General features: G+C 53.1%; 1 protein-coding gene across 2 annotated transcripts; it reads right to left on the bottom strand.

Moving 5' to 3' along the window:
* Positions 1 to 3,154: 3,154 nt before the first annotated feature.
* ERP27 (endoplasmic reticulum protein 27) lies at positions 3,155 to 15,294 on the bottom strand. Of its 2 annotated transcripts, none has more exons than XM_072127092.1 (7): positions 15,123 to 15,294; positions 10,125 to 10,216; positions 9,914 to 10,051; positions 9,667 to 9,783; positions 6,433 to 6,558; positions 3,525 to 3,719; positions 3,155 to 3,268 (listed from the first exon to the last, which is right to left on the bottom strand). In XM_072127092.1, exons 1-7 carry the CDS (start codon positions 15,211 to 15,213, stop codon positions 3,230 to 3,232), a joined length of 798 nt encoding a protein of 265 aa, XP_071983193.1. In that variant the 5' UTR covers positions 15,214 to 15,294; the 3' UTR covers positions 3,155 to 3,229. The 2 variants fall into 2 exon arrangements, with proteins under 2 accessions (XP_071983193.1, XP_071983192.1); XM_072127091.1 differs by lacking the exon at positions 15,123 to 15,294 and adding an exon at positions 10,823 to 10,988.
* Positions 15,295 to 16,109: the final 815 nt, after the last annotated feature.

The following is a 16,109-nucleotide window of genomic DNA, read 5'->3' as shown; positions in this document are numbered from 1 at the left end:
TTATCCCTGTACTGTGACATCACTGTGTGTATTATCCCTGTACTGTGACATCGCTGTGTGTATTATCCCTGTACTGTGACATCACTGTGTGTATTATCCCTGTACTGTGACATCACTGTGTGTATTATCCCCTGTACTGTGACATCACTGTGTGTATTATCCCTGTACTGTGACATCACTGTGTGTAGTATCCCTGTACTGTGACATCACTGTGTGTATTATCCCTGTACTGTGACATCACTGTGTGTATTATCCCTGTACTGTGACATCACTGTGTGTATTATCCCTGTACTGTGACATCACTGTGTGTATTATCCTGTACTGTGACATCACTGTGTGTATTATCCCTGTACTGTGACATCACTGTGTGTATTATCTCTGTACTGTGACATCGCTGTGTGTATTATCCCTGTACTGTGACATCACTGTGTGTATTCCCCATGTACTGGGTGCAGGTAGGTGGCTATGTGCCATCTACAGGTGAGGGGTCACTGGCAGTACACGGTCGCCCCCCTGGGAAGTGTCTGTGGTCGCTGAGGTTTCCAGACTGAATATTAAATGGAGGAGCGGACAGAGAACCATTGTCCTCAAATATTCTGCTAGAAACCCGCGACCCCCGGACCGACCCCTGGTAAACACTGAATGTTTATCCCTGACCTCAGAGGACCCCGGGCGCAGCCACTACTCCCCCACAATCAGTGTGTGACCCCAGAGGACCCCGGGCGCAGCCACTACTCCCCCACAATCAGTGTGTGACCCTAGAAGACCCCGGGCGCAGCCACTACTCCCCCACAATCAGTGTGTGACCCCAGAGGACCCCGGGCGCAGCCACTACTCCCCCACAATCAGTGTGTGACCCCAGAGGACCCCGGGCACAGCCACTACTCCCCCACAATCAGTGTGTGACCCCAGAGGACCCCGGGCGCAGCCACTACTCCCCCACAATCAGTGTGTGACCCCAGAGGACCCCGGGCACAGCCACTACTCCCCCACAATCAGTGTGTGACCCTAGAAGACCCCGGGCACAGCCACTACTCCCCCACAATCAGTGTGTGACCCTAGAAGACCCCGGGCACAGCCACTACTCCCCCACAGTCAGTGTGTGACCCCAGAGGACCCCGGGCGCAGCCACTACTCCCCCACAATCAGTGTGTGACCCCAGAGGACCCCGGGCACAGCCACTACTCCCCCACAATCAGTGTGTGACCCCAGAGGACCCGGGCGCAGCCACTACTCCCCCACAATCAGTGTGTGACCCCAGAGGACCCGGGCGCAGCCACTACTCCCCCACAATCAGTGTGTGACCCCAGAGGACCCCGGGGGCAGCCACTACTCCCCCACAATCAGTGTGTGACCCCAGAGGACCCCGGGCACAGCCACTACTCCCCCACAATCAGTGTGTGACCCCAGAGGACCCCGGGCGCAGCCACTACTCCCCCACAATCAGTGTGTGACCCCAGAGGACCCCGGGGGCAGCCACTACTCCCCCACAATCAGTGTGTGACCCCAGAGGACCCCGGGGGCAGCCACTACTCCCCCACAATCAGTGTGTGACCCCAGAGGACCCCGGGCGCAGCCACTACTCCCCCACAATCAGTGTGTGACCCCAGAGGACCCCGGGCGCAGCCACTACTCCCCCACAATCAGTGTGTGACCCCAGAGGACCCCGGGCGCAGCCACTACTCCCCCACAATCAGTGTGTGACCCCAGAGGACCCCGGGCGCAGCCACTACTCCCCCACAATCAGTGTGTGACCCCAGAGGACCCCGGGCGCAGCCACTACTCCCCCACAATCAGTGTGTGACCCCAGGAGGACCCCGGGCGCAGCCACTACTCCCCCACAGTCAGTGTGTGACCCCAGAGGACCCCGGGCGCAGCCACTACTCCACCACAATCAGTGTGTGACCCCAGAGGACCCCGGGCGCAGCCACTACTCCCCCACAATCAGTGTGTGACCCCAGAGGACCCCGGGCGCAGCCACTACTCCCCCACAATCAGTGTGTGACCCCAGAGGACCCCGGGCGCAGCCACTACTCCCCCACAATCAGTGTGTGACCCCAGAGGACCCCGGGCGCAGCCACTACTCCCCCACAATCAGTGTGTGACCCCAGAGGACCCCGGGGGCAGCCACTACTCCCCCACAATCAGTGTGTGACCCCAGAGGACCCCGGGGGCAGCCACTACTCCCCCACAATCAGTGTGTGACCCCAGAGGACCCCGGGCGCAGCCACTACTCCCCCACAATCAGTGTGTGACCCCAGAGGACCCCGGGCGCAGCCACTACTCCCCCACAATCAGTGTGTGACCCCAGAGGACCCCGGGCGCAGCCACTACTCCCCCACAATCAGTGTGTGACCCCAGAGGACCCCGGGCGCAGCCACTACTCCCCCACAATCAGTGTGTGACCCCAGAGGACCCCGGGCGCAGCCACTACTCCCCCACAATCAGTGTGTGACCCCAGGAGGACCCCGGGCGCAGCCACTACTCCCCCACAGTCAGTGTGTGACCCCAGAGGACCCCGGGCGCAGCCACTACTCCCCCACAATCAGTGTGTGACCCCAGAGGACCCCGGGCGCAGCCACTACTCCACCACAATCAGTGTGTGACCCCAGAGGACCCCGGGCGCAGCCACTACTCCCCCACAATCAGTGTGTGACCCCAGAGGACCCCGGGCGCAGCCACTACTCCCCCACAATCAGTGTGTGACCCCAGAGGACCCCGGGCGCAGCCACTACTCCCCCACAATCAGTGTGTGACCCCAGAGGACCCCGGGCGCAGCCACTACTCCCCCACAATCAGTGTGTGACCCCAGAGGACCCCGGGCGCAGCCACTACTCCCCCACAATCAGTGTGTGACCCCAGAGGACCCCGGGCGCTGCCACTACTCCCCCACAATCAGTGTGTGACCCTAGAAGACCCCGGGCGCAGCCACTACTCCCCCACAGTCAGTGTGTGACCCCAGAGGACCCCGGGCGCAGCCACTACTCCCCCACAATCAGTGTGTGACCCCAGGAGGGGTCGCTATGTGCAGAACCGCAGTACAGACTGACACGGCAGAGACAGTGCTGACCCCTAAATGTCCAGTGTCACCTCCCTCTAGTGTTCACTCCTGGTACTGCAGGACACAGGACGTCATACAGAATCATTGAGGTTATTATTATTCCGTAAATAAAAGTTTTATTCTAAAAAACATGAAATTACGTCAAGGACAAAAACAAACTTCCAAATCTTATAATTCCGTCTTCAGATTTTCTGACTCCTCCTCCTCCTGAAAAATGGAAACATTTTTAGTATTTTTACAAATAGTCAAATTGGAGAGAGGACAGAAAAATTCACAAGCCCCTCCCCCCTGACCCCTGTGCATCTGTCACAGCTGGTAGGAGTCCAGGGGGTGGGACATAATTCTTCTAGCCCATGGATTGGTTCTATAGTTTGTCTTTCACCTCCAGTGAATCATGGAATTCCCCTTTAAGCCTCAGCCCTTGGTGGTCTCCTTAGCCCTCTATGCCCCGGTGGCCTCTCACCTCGGTGCTGGACAGGAAGTCCAGGCAGAATTGTTTGACCCCCGCGGCGGTGATGTCCCCGGACTCCCGGAACCGCTTCCTCTTGGTTTCGGTGTCGATTATGGAAATAAAGGGGAGGTCAGTTCTCTTCAGCTTGAAGAACCCGATGATCTTCTGGTTGCTCCTCATGTCCGCATCGATCTTGACGAAGAGAACCTGACAGCAGAAACGTGGACACCATGAATGTGCACGAGGATCGTCTAGTTATGTCTGTGTTCGGGGGATTGTGTCAGGACTGGACAGTATCTGTGTGGGGGCTGGGGGCTGGGTTTAGGTTTAGGATGGGCTCAGGGGTCCGGTGTCAGCATCATGACGTCTAATGTTGTGCTGAATATTGGGGTTCAAGGTCTGTTTTTTTCGTAATTTTTGTAAGGTCTAACACACGGTCTGGGGTCCGTAACATGAGGTATGAATATTACGGTCTGGGGTCTGCATTATAACGTCTAGTCCCGGGTCTGTCTGGTTTGGGAAATGGAATAAGCTCGCAGTAATTGAGGCTTACTAATCCCTCCCCCAGTGACGTCCCCCGGGTATCACTGACCCGCCCCCAGACATCACAGACCCGCCCCCGGATATCAGTGACCTGCCCCCAGCTATTACAGACCCGCCCCTGGATATCACTGATCCGCCCCCCTGTATATTACAGACCCGCCCCTGGATATTACTGACCCCTCCCCATGGATATTACAGACCCGCCCCTGGATATCACTGAACTCCCACCATGGATATTACAGACCCGCCCCACTGAATATCACTGACCTGCCCCGGATATTACAGACCTGCCCCTGGATACCATTGACACCCCCTCCCCTCCCCCCATGGTTATTACAGACATGCCCCCTGCATATCACTGACCTGCCCCCGCATATTACAGACCTGCCCCTGGCTATCACTGACCTGCCCCCGCATATTACAGACCTGCCCCTGAATATCAGTGACACCCCCCCCCCCCCCCATGGATATTACAGACATGCCCCCTGCATATCACTGACCTGCCCCCGCATATTACAGACCTGCCCCTGGATATCACTGACCCCCCCACATGGATATTACAGACATGCCCCCTGCATATCACTGACCTGCCGCCGCGTATTACAGACCCGCCCCACTGGATATCACTGACCTGCCCCCAGGTATCACTAAACTGCCTCCAGATATCACTGACCTGCCCCCAGCTATTACAGACCCGCCCCTGGATATCACTGACCTGCCCCCTGCATATCACTGACCTGCCGCCGCGTATTACAGACCCGCCCCACTGGATATCACTGATCCGCCCCCAGGTATCACTAAACTGCCTCCAGATATCAGTGACCTGCCCCCAGCTATTACAGACCCGCCCCTGGATATCACTGATCCGCCACCCTGGATATCACTGACCTGCCCCGGATATTACAGACCTGCCCCTGAATATCAGTGACACCCCCCCCCCCCCATGGATATTACAGACATGCCCCCTGCATATCACTGACCTGCCCCCGCATATTACAGACCTGCCCCTGGATATCACTGACCTGCCCCCGCATATTACAGACCTGCCCCTGGATATCACTGACCTGCCCCCGCATATTACAGACCTGCCCCTGGATATCACTGACCTGCCCCTGGATATCACAGACCTGCCCCTGGATATCACAGACCTGCCCCCGCATATTACAGACCTGCCCCTGGATATCACTGACCTGCCCCTGGATATCACAGACCTGCCCCTGGATATCACTGACCTGCCCCCGCATATTACAGACCTGCCCCTGGATATCAGTGACCCCCCCCCCCCCCATGGATATTACAGACCTGCCCCTGGATATCACTGACCTGCCCCCGCATATTACAGACCTGCCCCTGGATATCACTGACCTGCCCCCGGATATTACAGACCTGCCCCTGGATATCAGTGACCCCCCCCCCCCATGGATATTACAGGCATGCCCCCTGCATATCACTGACCTGCCCCCGCATATTACAGACCCGCCCCACTGGATATCACTGACCCGCCCCCACATATTACAGACCCGCCCCACTGGATATCACTGACCTGCCCCCGGATATTACAGATCTGTCCCTGGATATCAGTGACCCCCCCCCCCCCCCCCCCCCCCCACATGGATATTACAGACATGCCCCCTGCATATCACTGACCTGCCGCCGCGTATTACAGACCCGCCCCACTGCATATCACTGACCTGCCCCCGGATATTACAGACCTGCCCCTGGATATCAGTGACACCCCCCCCATGGATATTGCAGACATGCCCCCTGCATATCACTGACCTGCCCCAGCATATTACAGACTCGCCCCACTGGATATCACTGATCTGCCCCCGGATATTACAGACCTGCCCCTGGATATCAGTGACCCCCCCCCCCCCCCCCCCCACATGGATATTACAGACCTGACCCTGGATATCAGTGACCCCCCCCCCACACACACACATGGATATTACAGACGTGCCCCCTGCATATCACTGACCTGCTGCCGCGTATTACAGACCTGCCCCACTTGATATTACAGACCCGCCCCTGAATATCACTGACCTGCCCCCGGATATTACAGACCCCCCCACCATGGACATTACAGACCTGCCCCTGGATATCAGTGACCCCCCATGGATATTGCAGACCCGCCCCTGGATATTACAGACCTGCCCCTGGATATCACTGACCTACCCCTGGATATTACAGACCCGCCCCTGGATATTACAGACCCGCCCATGGATATTACAGACCTGCCCCTGGATACCACTGCCCCCCCCCCCCCTGGATATTACAGACCCCCCCTCCCCCCGGATATCACTGACCTGCCCCCTAGGATATTACTGACCCCCCTCCCCCCGGATGTTACTGACCCCCCCCATAGGATATCACTTACCTGCCCCCGGAGGTCACTCGCCGCGCTCCGTAATTCCTTGAGGATTCCTTCCTGTCCTTCCACGTCCTTGTGTGTGAAGAACAGCAGGTGGACCTGAACTTTGCTGGCGATGAGTCCGATGGACGTCTGAGAGGAGGAGAGAAGGGGTTACACACAACGCAAGATCTCTGCGTGCTGTCAGTGAATGAGGTCCTGAGACTGAGGAGCCTCTGCCATGGTTTGTGTCTGGGTGATGAGTCTGTGCTCCAGAACAATGGACCCATATGGCAGGATCTCTACATGTTACTCCGAAAATACCAAAGACAAGTCAGGGAAAGCCCAAATCCGGAGCTTCTATTAATACCAGTTATAAAAGATTACAATCTGCACAATCATGGGTTAATATGACAAGTGTCTCAGTGTTTATTCTTTTTGAAGTTGCAATTGATACATTTAGTGTCTATTAGCCAATAATAAGTCACGGTAACTATCTGTATATGGACCTGTAATATACGTAGGTAGCTTCAAAAAGAATAAACACTGAGACACTTGTCATAGTAACCCAGGATTGTGCAGATTGTAATCTATTATAACTGCTATTAATAAGTTGTAATAAATAGTCCGGATATGGGCTATAGTCTCCATCCGTTGTGTGTACACAGCTCCGCTGCCGTCATCTGCTGTCACTTTCCATCTGTCATGATTTTCCTAATTCTACCAAATATTTTGAACTTGAAATTTAGTCACTTGTAGTTGTCTAGACTGGATACTATGTACCACGTGGCCTCCTGAGGTAAGGGGAGGATACAAAGGGAACCTGTCAGCTACAATCCTGGAATATAACTCCATATATCACCAACCTACTGCTACTAACATCATACTCAAATGTCTGATTACACATCTCTCCAGTGACAATGCATAACACTGGCTGCAGAGAGCACAGAGCACAGCAGTGTGAGGTCTGATTACACATCTCTCCAGGGACAATGCATAACACTGGCTGCAGAGAGCACAGAGCACAGCAGTGTGAGGTCTGATTACACATCTCTCCAGGGACAGTACATAACTCTGGCTGCAGAGAGCACAGAGCACAGCAGTGTGAGGTCTGATTACACATCTCTCCAGGGACAATACATAACACAGGCTGCAGAGAGCACAGAGCACAGCAGTGTGAGGTCTGATTACACATCTCTCCAGGGACAGTACATAACACTGGCTGCAGAGAGCACAGAGCACAGCAGTGTGAGGTCTGATTACACATCTCTCCAGGGACAATGCATAACACTGGCTGCAGAGAGCACAGAGCACAGCAGTGTGAGGTCTGATTACACATCTCTCCAGGGACAATACATAACACTAGCAGCACAGAGCACAGCAGTGTGAGGTCTGATTACACATCTCTCCAGGGACAATACATAACACTGGCTGCAGAGAGCACAGAGCACAGCAGTGTTAGGTCTGATTACACATCTCTCCAGGGACAATACATAACACTGGCTGCAGAGAGCACAGAGCACAGCAGTGTGAGGTCTGATTACACATCTCTCCAGGGATAATACATAACACTGGCTGCAGAGAGCACAGAGCACAGCAGTGTGAGGTCTGATTACACATCTCTCCAGGGACAATACATAACACTGGCTGCAGAGAGCACAGAGCACAGCAGTGTGAGGTCTGATTACACATCTCTCCAGTGACAATACATAACACTGGCTGCAGAGAGCACAGAGCACAGCAGTGTGAGGTCTGATTACACATCTCTCCAGGGACAATACATAACACTAGCAGCACAGAGCACAGCAGTGTGAGGTCTGATTACACATCTCTCCAGGGACAATACATAACACTGGCTGCAGAGAGCACAGAGCACAGCAGTGTTAGGTCTGATTACACATCTCTCCAGGGACAATACATAACACTGGCTGCACAGAGCACAGAGCACAGCAGTGTGAGGTCTGATTACACATCTCTCCAGGGACAGTACATAACACTGGCTGCAGAGAGCACAGAGCACAGCAGTGTTAGGTCTGATTACACATCTCTCCAGGGACAGTACATAACACTGGCTGCAGAGAGCACAGAGCACAGCAGTGTTAGGTCTGATTACACATCTCTCCAGGGACAGTACATAACACTGGCTGCAGAGAGCACAGAGCACAGCAGTGTTAGGTCTGATTACACATCTCTCCAGGGACAGTACATAACACTGGCTGCAGAGAGCACAGAGCACAGCAGTGTTAGGTCTGATTACACATCTCTCCAGGGACAATACATAACACTGGCTGCAGAGAGCACAGAGCATAGCAGTGTGAGGTCTGATTACACATCTCTCCAGGGACAATACATAACACTGGCTGCAGAGAGCACAGAGCACAGCAGTGTGAGGTCTGATTACACATCTCTCCAGGGACAATACATAACACTGGCTGCAGAGAGCACAGAGCACAGCAGTGTGAGGTCTGATTACACATCTCTCCAGGGACAATACATAACACTGGCTGCAGAGAGCACAGAGCACAGCAGTGTGAGGTCTGATTACACATCTCTCCAGAGACAATACATAACACTGGCTGCAGAGAGCACAGAGCACAGCAGTGTGAGGTCTGATTATACATCTCTCCAGGGACAATACATAACACTGGCTGTAGAGAGCACAGAGCACAGCAGTGTTAGGTCTGATTACACATCTCTCCAGGGACAGTACATAACACTGGCTGCAGAGAGCACAGAGCACAGCAGTGTGAGGTCTGATTACATATCTCTCCAGGGACAATACATAACACTGGCTGCAGACTGTATGGTCACACAGAATCCATTTAAAACCAATGTGACAATGGGGCTCATTTACTAAGGGTCGTGCACTGCACCTTTGTCGGGCTGTTCACCTTTTTCGGGGTTAATACGGCTTGTGCAGGTATTTAAGAAGTGTGTGCACTTGTGGCGCACGCAACCCTTTTGTGGTGCAGCTGCGCTGCTTCCATGCGACACAAAGAATATTTCTAGTTGCCCATGGCAACCAATCATAAATCAAATATTCATGAGCACTGGTAAAATGAAAGTGGAGCTGTAATTGGTTGCCATGGGCAACTAAGAATGATAAATCAGCCCCAATGTGTCCGGTCTATAGACTCGTCTGTAAGGTAACATCAGCTACTGCTTGTTAGACTGATACATTGTATAAGCCGCAGTCCAGGCTGTTTATGTCAGAATGGATTGTAGACGGGGTAAAACATTGGGCCCCCTCCCGCTCCTCACCATGGGGTTATAGTCTGTCACCAGCCGCAGCTCGTTGATGGTTAGGAAGCGGTACAGCTTTGCCGTGGTCAGTTCCGGCGTCTCCTCCACCACCAAATCATCCCGGAAGTTATCTGCCTGAAATCAGTACAAGGAAAACTCTAGTCACCACCAAAGCTGCACTCACAATTCTGCTTGTTGTAACAGTCTGAGCCAGCAGGGGGCAGCAGTGAGGAGGGAGAGATATACAGAATGATGTTGTTCTGACCTGGCGGAATATGGAGATGGCGTTACTGCGGATCTTGTAGTGTCTCAGGACGTCCTCGCTGGTGGCGACACCATAATCCCACTCAGGATGGTTTTTTACAATTGTGTTAAAATATTCAAATTCTGGCAGCTCGGTGTCCTGTGGGAGGAGCAAAGCCACATAAAGGGGAACTGCACCCAAATGTATGAGCGACAGGAGCCCGAGTACCTACCACAAAGAACCCGACCACCGCAATATCCCTGGAACTGATGAAGGACTTAGCAGAAGAAACATCGGATAATATCACAGCACTGCGCTCCGGACCTGAGGGAAGAAGAGAGGAAATTATAGAAGGACCTCCATACTAATGTCATCTATGACTGCACCAGCAGAATAGTGAGTGCAGCTCTGGTGTATCTCGTTATCTCTGCTCGTGAGCTCCAGGAATAATCCACCTCCACCTGGGGCCTGCTCTCTCCTCTCCCAGGGCGCGTTCACACGTTGCGTTTTGCGTTTTCATTGCGTCTGAAACGCATATACAACAGCTGAGGAGGGGTGATTTGCCTAATTACATCACTGTTAACATTTCCGTTTACAAAACACGTCGTAAACGTTAGTGTAATTAGGCAAATCACCTCTCATCAGCTGTTGTATATGTGTTTCAAATGCAATGAAAATGCGACCAAAACGCAATGTGTGAACGCGCCCCCAGGGAAGGGTTGGGTTTCCAGGCATGAGCCAGAGCGGCAAGTCCCAGGCTCCTGCTTCCCGGTCTAGGCCGGCGGGAGGCAGGGGTAGCCAGGAACCGGCCAGCGCTGCAGAAGCCTTGGGGGTGAGAAGATCTGCAAGGAACAGCAGCAATGCTGCTCCAAGTACCCCCAGGCCAGCTAAGGCATCAAAAAGCACCAAAACCCCAAGAAAGCTGGATACCTCGGGAAAGCTGGATACTGAGGACCCGGGAATGCTGAGGACCCGGGAGTCTATTTCCACCTATGCCTCCCGGGCTCTGGGCCACCTCTCTGAGTACGAAGAAGCCAGCAAGACGGTGAGGAGACTGCGGGAGGAGCTCAGGTGCGCCCATGCCAGGGCAGGCTCTGCCCCAAAGAGGAAGAAGGAGCAGATTCTGGCAGAGATTTCCAGGCTCCAGACTGACATCCAGGCCTTGGAGGAGAGGAAGGCTTACCTGCTGGAGAGGGGTGGACCATGTAGGCTTCGTCATACGTGGCGTTTTTAAAAATGCATCAGTTTTTTAACAGTTTTAATTAAGTTAATTGGGAAAACCGGTCAAAATCGGATGCGTTTTTTAACGGACTGCTTAAAAAAGGGCCAAAAACAGGTTCAAAACGCCACATGTGACCGCAGCCTTAAAGAAAAAAAGTCATGAATGATGAGAGGTTCCGGGAGATGGAGGAGTGACAGCCACCAGGGAGGAGCGCTGATGGAGGAGATCCGACGGCTCGAGTCCCCTGTGCACCTCCAGAAGAAGACCAAATCCGTGGAAGTGGTGAGTTTTGTGTACAGCCCCCTCCCCAGGTCAGACTCAGGACGCGTTCACACGTTGCGTTTTGACCTGCGTTTTCATTGCGTTTGAAACGCATATACAACAGCTGAGGAGGGATGATTTGCCTAATTACATCACTGTTAACATTTCCGCTTACAAAACGCATAGTAAACGCGATGTTAACGCATTCGTTAACAATGCGTTTACAAACGTAAACTGTAATGTAATTAGGCAAATTACCTCTCATCAGCTGTTGTATATGCGTTTCAAACGCAATGAAAACGCAACCAAAACGCAACGTGTGAACGCGCCCTCAGTGCCAGGGAGCGGGGAGATTACAGGTGTGACATCTGATGTGGCGATGGGCTCCGTCTCTGTTTGTGGTAACAGTGGGGGAGCAGGGGAGGCATCGGCCGCAAGGCCGGACAGTCAGGGCGGCTCGGCAGTGACGATAACATCAAAATCCAGTGCTGTGGTGCGTCCCCCGCTGGGAGGGGGGGATAGCCCGGCACTGGTGGCAGCTTCCGGTGCCTCGGCGCCTCTTCATGCTGTTGCCGCTGATCACTTAGGTGGGGGGCGGCGGCAGTGTGGAGGGGTCGCTGAGGCTGAGGGCTCTGGACCTCCCAAACAGGGTACTGTTGATATAGAGGCTAAAGCACTGTTTTGCGTTGGTTTGGGGATACCATATGTTCTTTCTCTATCTATATACTGAGGGACATGTGCATGGTCTATCTATATACTGAGGGGCACATACAGGGGCTATCTATATACTGAGGAGGATGTGCATGGGCTATCTATATACTGAGGGGCAGGTGTAGGGGCTATCTATATACTGAGGGGCAGGTGCAGGGGCTATCTATATACTGAGGAGGATGTGCATGGGCTATCTATATACTGAGGAGGATGTGCATGGGCTATCTATATACTGAGGGGCATGTGCATGGGCTATCTATATACTGAGGGGGCGCGTGCAGAGGTTATCTATATACTGAGGGGGCATGTGCAGGGCCTATCTATATACTGAGGAGGATGTGCACGGGCTATCTATATACTGAGGGGGCAGGTGCAGGAGCTATCTATATACTGAGGGACAAGTGCAGGGGCTATCTATATACTGAGTGGGCAGGTGTAGGGGCTATCTATATACTGAGGAGGATGTGCATGGGCTATCTATATACTGAGGGGCATGTGCATGGGCTTACTGTATACTGAGGGGCATGTGCATGGGCTTACTGTATACTGAGGGGCATGGGCTTACTGTATACTGAGGGGCATGTGCATGGGCTTTCTGTATACTGAGGGGCATGTGCATGGGCTATCTATATACTGAGGGGCATGTGCATGGGCTTTCTGTATACTGAGGGGCATGTGTAGGGGCTATCTATATACTGAGGGGCATGTGCATGGGCTTTCTGTATACTGAGGGGCATGTGTAGGGGCTATCTATATACTGAGGGGCATGTGCATGGGCTTTCTGTATACTGAGGGGCAGGTGTAGGGGCTATCTATATACTGAGGGACATGTGCATGGTCTATCTATATACTGAGGGGCACATACAGGGGCTATCTATATACTGAGGAGGATGTGCATGGGCTATCTATATACTGAGGAGGATGTGCATGGGCTATCTATATACTGAGGGGCATGTGCATGGGCTATCTATATACTGAGGGGGCGCGTGCAGAGGTTATCTATATACTGAGGGGGCGCGTGCAGAGGTTATCTATATACTGAGGGGGCATGTGCAGGGCCTATCTATATACTGAGGAGGATGTGCACGGGCTATCTATATACTGAGGGGGCAGGTGCAGGAGCTATCTATATACTGAGGGACAAGTGCAGGGGCTATCTATATACTGAGTGGGCAGGTGTAGGGGCTATCTATATACTGAGGAGGATGTGCATGGGCTATCTATATACTGAGGGGCATGTGCATGGGCTTACTGTATACTGAGGGGCATGTGCATGGGCTTACTGTATACTGAGGGGCATGTGCATGGGCTTTCTGTATACTGAGGGGCATGTGCATGGGCTTTCTGTATACTGAGGGGCATGTGCATGGGCTATCTATATACTGAGGGGCATGTGCATGGGCTTTCTGTATACTGAGGGGCATGTGTAGGGGCTATCTATATACTGAGGGGCATGTGCATGGGCTTTCTGTATACTGAGGGGCATGTGTAGGGGCTATCTATATACTGAGGGGCATGTGCATGGGCTTTCTGTATACTGAGGGGCATGTGTAGGGGCTATCTATATACTGAGGGGCATGTGCATGGGCTTTCTGTATACTGAGGGGCATGTGTAGGGGCTATCTATATACTGAGGGGCATGTGCATGGGCTTACTGTATACTGAGGGGCATGTGTAGGGGCTATCTATATACTGAGGGGACATGTGCTGGGAATATCTATATACTGAGGGGCAGGTGCAGGGGCTATCTATGTACTGAGGGGCAGGGGCTACCTATGTACTGAGGGGCAGGTGCAGGGGCTATCTATATACTGAGGGGCAGGTGCAGGAGCTATCTATATACTGAGGGGCATGGGCTTACTGTATACTGAGGGGCATGTGTAGGGGCTATCTATATACTGAGGGGACATGTGCTGGGAATATCTATATACTGAGGGGCAGGGGCTATCTATATACTGAGGGGCAGGTGCAGGGAATATCTATATACTGAGGGGCAGGTGCAGGGAATATCTATATACTGAGGGGCAGGTGCAGGGAATATCTATATACTGAGGGGCAGGTGCAGGGGCTATCTATATACTGAGGGGCATTTGCAGGGGCTATCTATATACTGAGGGGCAGGTGCAGGGGCTATCTATATACTGAGGGGCAGGTGCAGGGGCTATCTATATACTGAGGGGCAGGTGCATGGGCTATCTATATACTGAGGGGCAGGTGCAGGGGCTATCTATATACTGAGGGGCAGGTGCAGGGGCTATCTATATACTGAGTGACTCATGCAGGGGCTATCTATATACTGAGGGGCAGGTGCAGGGGCTATCTATATACTGAGTGACACGTGCAGGGGCTATTTATGTACTGAGTGGGCAGGTGTAGGGGCTATCTATATACTGAGGGGCAGGTGTAGGGGCTATCTATATACTGAGGGGCAGGTGCAGGGGCTATCTATATACTGAGGGGCATGTGCAGGGGCTATCTATATACTGAGTGACACGTGCAGGGGCTATCTATATACTGAGGGGCAGGTACACATGCTTTTTGGTGCACTTGTAACATGGGGCGTGCAACACAATTCTTTTAGACTCTGCATGATAAATACGGCAGAATTTTTGGGTCGGGTCGGTGCAGCGCGGACACTATATAAATACATGTGCAGCAGTTTGTACTGAAGAGAAGGTGCGAAGTCCAGCAATAAGCTGGTGCTGGGCTGTAATACATCTGGTCCATGTCATGTGGTTCCAGTACCAGTACCAGTATAAGCTATGTGACTGCACACTGCCCCCTGCTGGTGATAAGCGCTATTACACTGCATTCCTCCTGCGCTCAGCTCATCATTCATGGGGGATATTTGGGGCGCTATAGATTTTTGGGTGCAGCTCTTCTGGGGGGCCCCGGAGGTCGGGGAGGAGAACATGTCCTGGATTTTTGGATTTTACTAAACTTTCTAATGTCTATTGATGTGACTTGTGTCATCCAGAGCTCTATGACCCTAAGTACTGGAGGTCACGACCCCCCATGCTCTGCGCAGGGACTCACCCTCTATGTCGGTGCTGTTGCTGCTTTCTGTCGCCAGAGCGATGTTCAGTACCAGGAGGAAGGCCAGCACAGAGCTGCAGTGTCGTCGCATTGTGTCCGCCGCTCTCTGTGCTGTACAGTGTGTGAGCTTGTAGTGGAGTGATGACTCCTCACTCAGGTGAGTGGGGCTGATGACGAGCGGCTCCGGGCCCTGGGAACCGCAACATCTGCCCCAGCGATAAGGGATCCAGGTCACAGGAACAGAGCGGCTGTGGTCTGTCCTTGGATCAATGTCCCAGGTCCGGTCACATCTGGGGGGCAGAGGGGAAGGTTCAGGGGGGAGATGTATAAACTGATTACTGGGATACCGCACCCGAGATAACTGGTGCAGCACAAGAGGGTCCTGGGGACAGGAGGGAGAGGATAGGAATATGGAGGGATTGTAAAGACTCCCGGCTGTGTATATAGATCCTTCTCTCCTGTATATAGCGCCCCCTGGGTACAGTCCTGGGTATAGATAGATCCTGGCAGAGGCTCCATAGTGTCACTGCTCTTACAGTAAAGACTCCCGGCTGTGTATATAGATCCTTCTCTCCTGTATATAGCGCCCCCTGGGTACAGTCCTGGGTATAGATAGATCCTGGCGGAGGCTCCATAGTGTCACTGCTCTTACAGTAATGACTCCCGGCTGTGTATATAGATCCTTCTCTCCTGTATATAGCGCCCTCTGGGTACAGTCCTGGGTATAGATAGATCCTGGCAGAGGCTCCATAGTGTCACTGCTCTTACAGTAAAGACTCCCGGCTGTGTATATAGATCCTTCTCTCCTGTATATAGCGCCCCCTGGGTACAGTCCTGGGTATAGATAGATCCTGGCAGAGGCTCCATAGTGTCACTGCTCTTACAGTAATGACTCCCGGCTGTGTATATAGATCCTTCTCTCCTGTATATAGTGCCCCCTGGGTACAGTCCTGGGTATAGATAGATCCTGGCAGAGGCTCCATAGTG

Source organism: Engystomops pustulosus, chromosome 10 (assembly GCF_040894005.1).
Source record: "Engystomops pustulosus chromosome 10, aEngPut4.maternal, whole genome shotgun sequence".
Classification (NCBI taxonomy): Eukaryota; Metazoa; Chordata; class Amphibia; order Anura; family Leptodactylidae; genus Engystomops; species Engystomops pustulosus.
The sequence above is the reverse complement of the archived record's forward strand: the minus strand, read 5'-3'. Positions and strand labels throughout refer to the sequence as shown.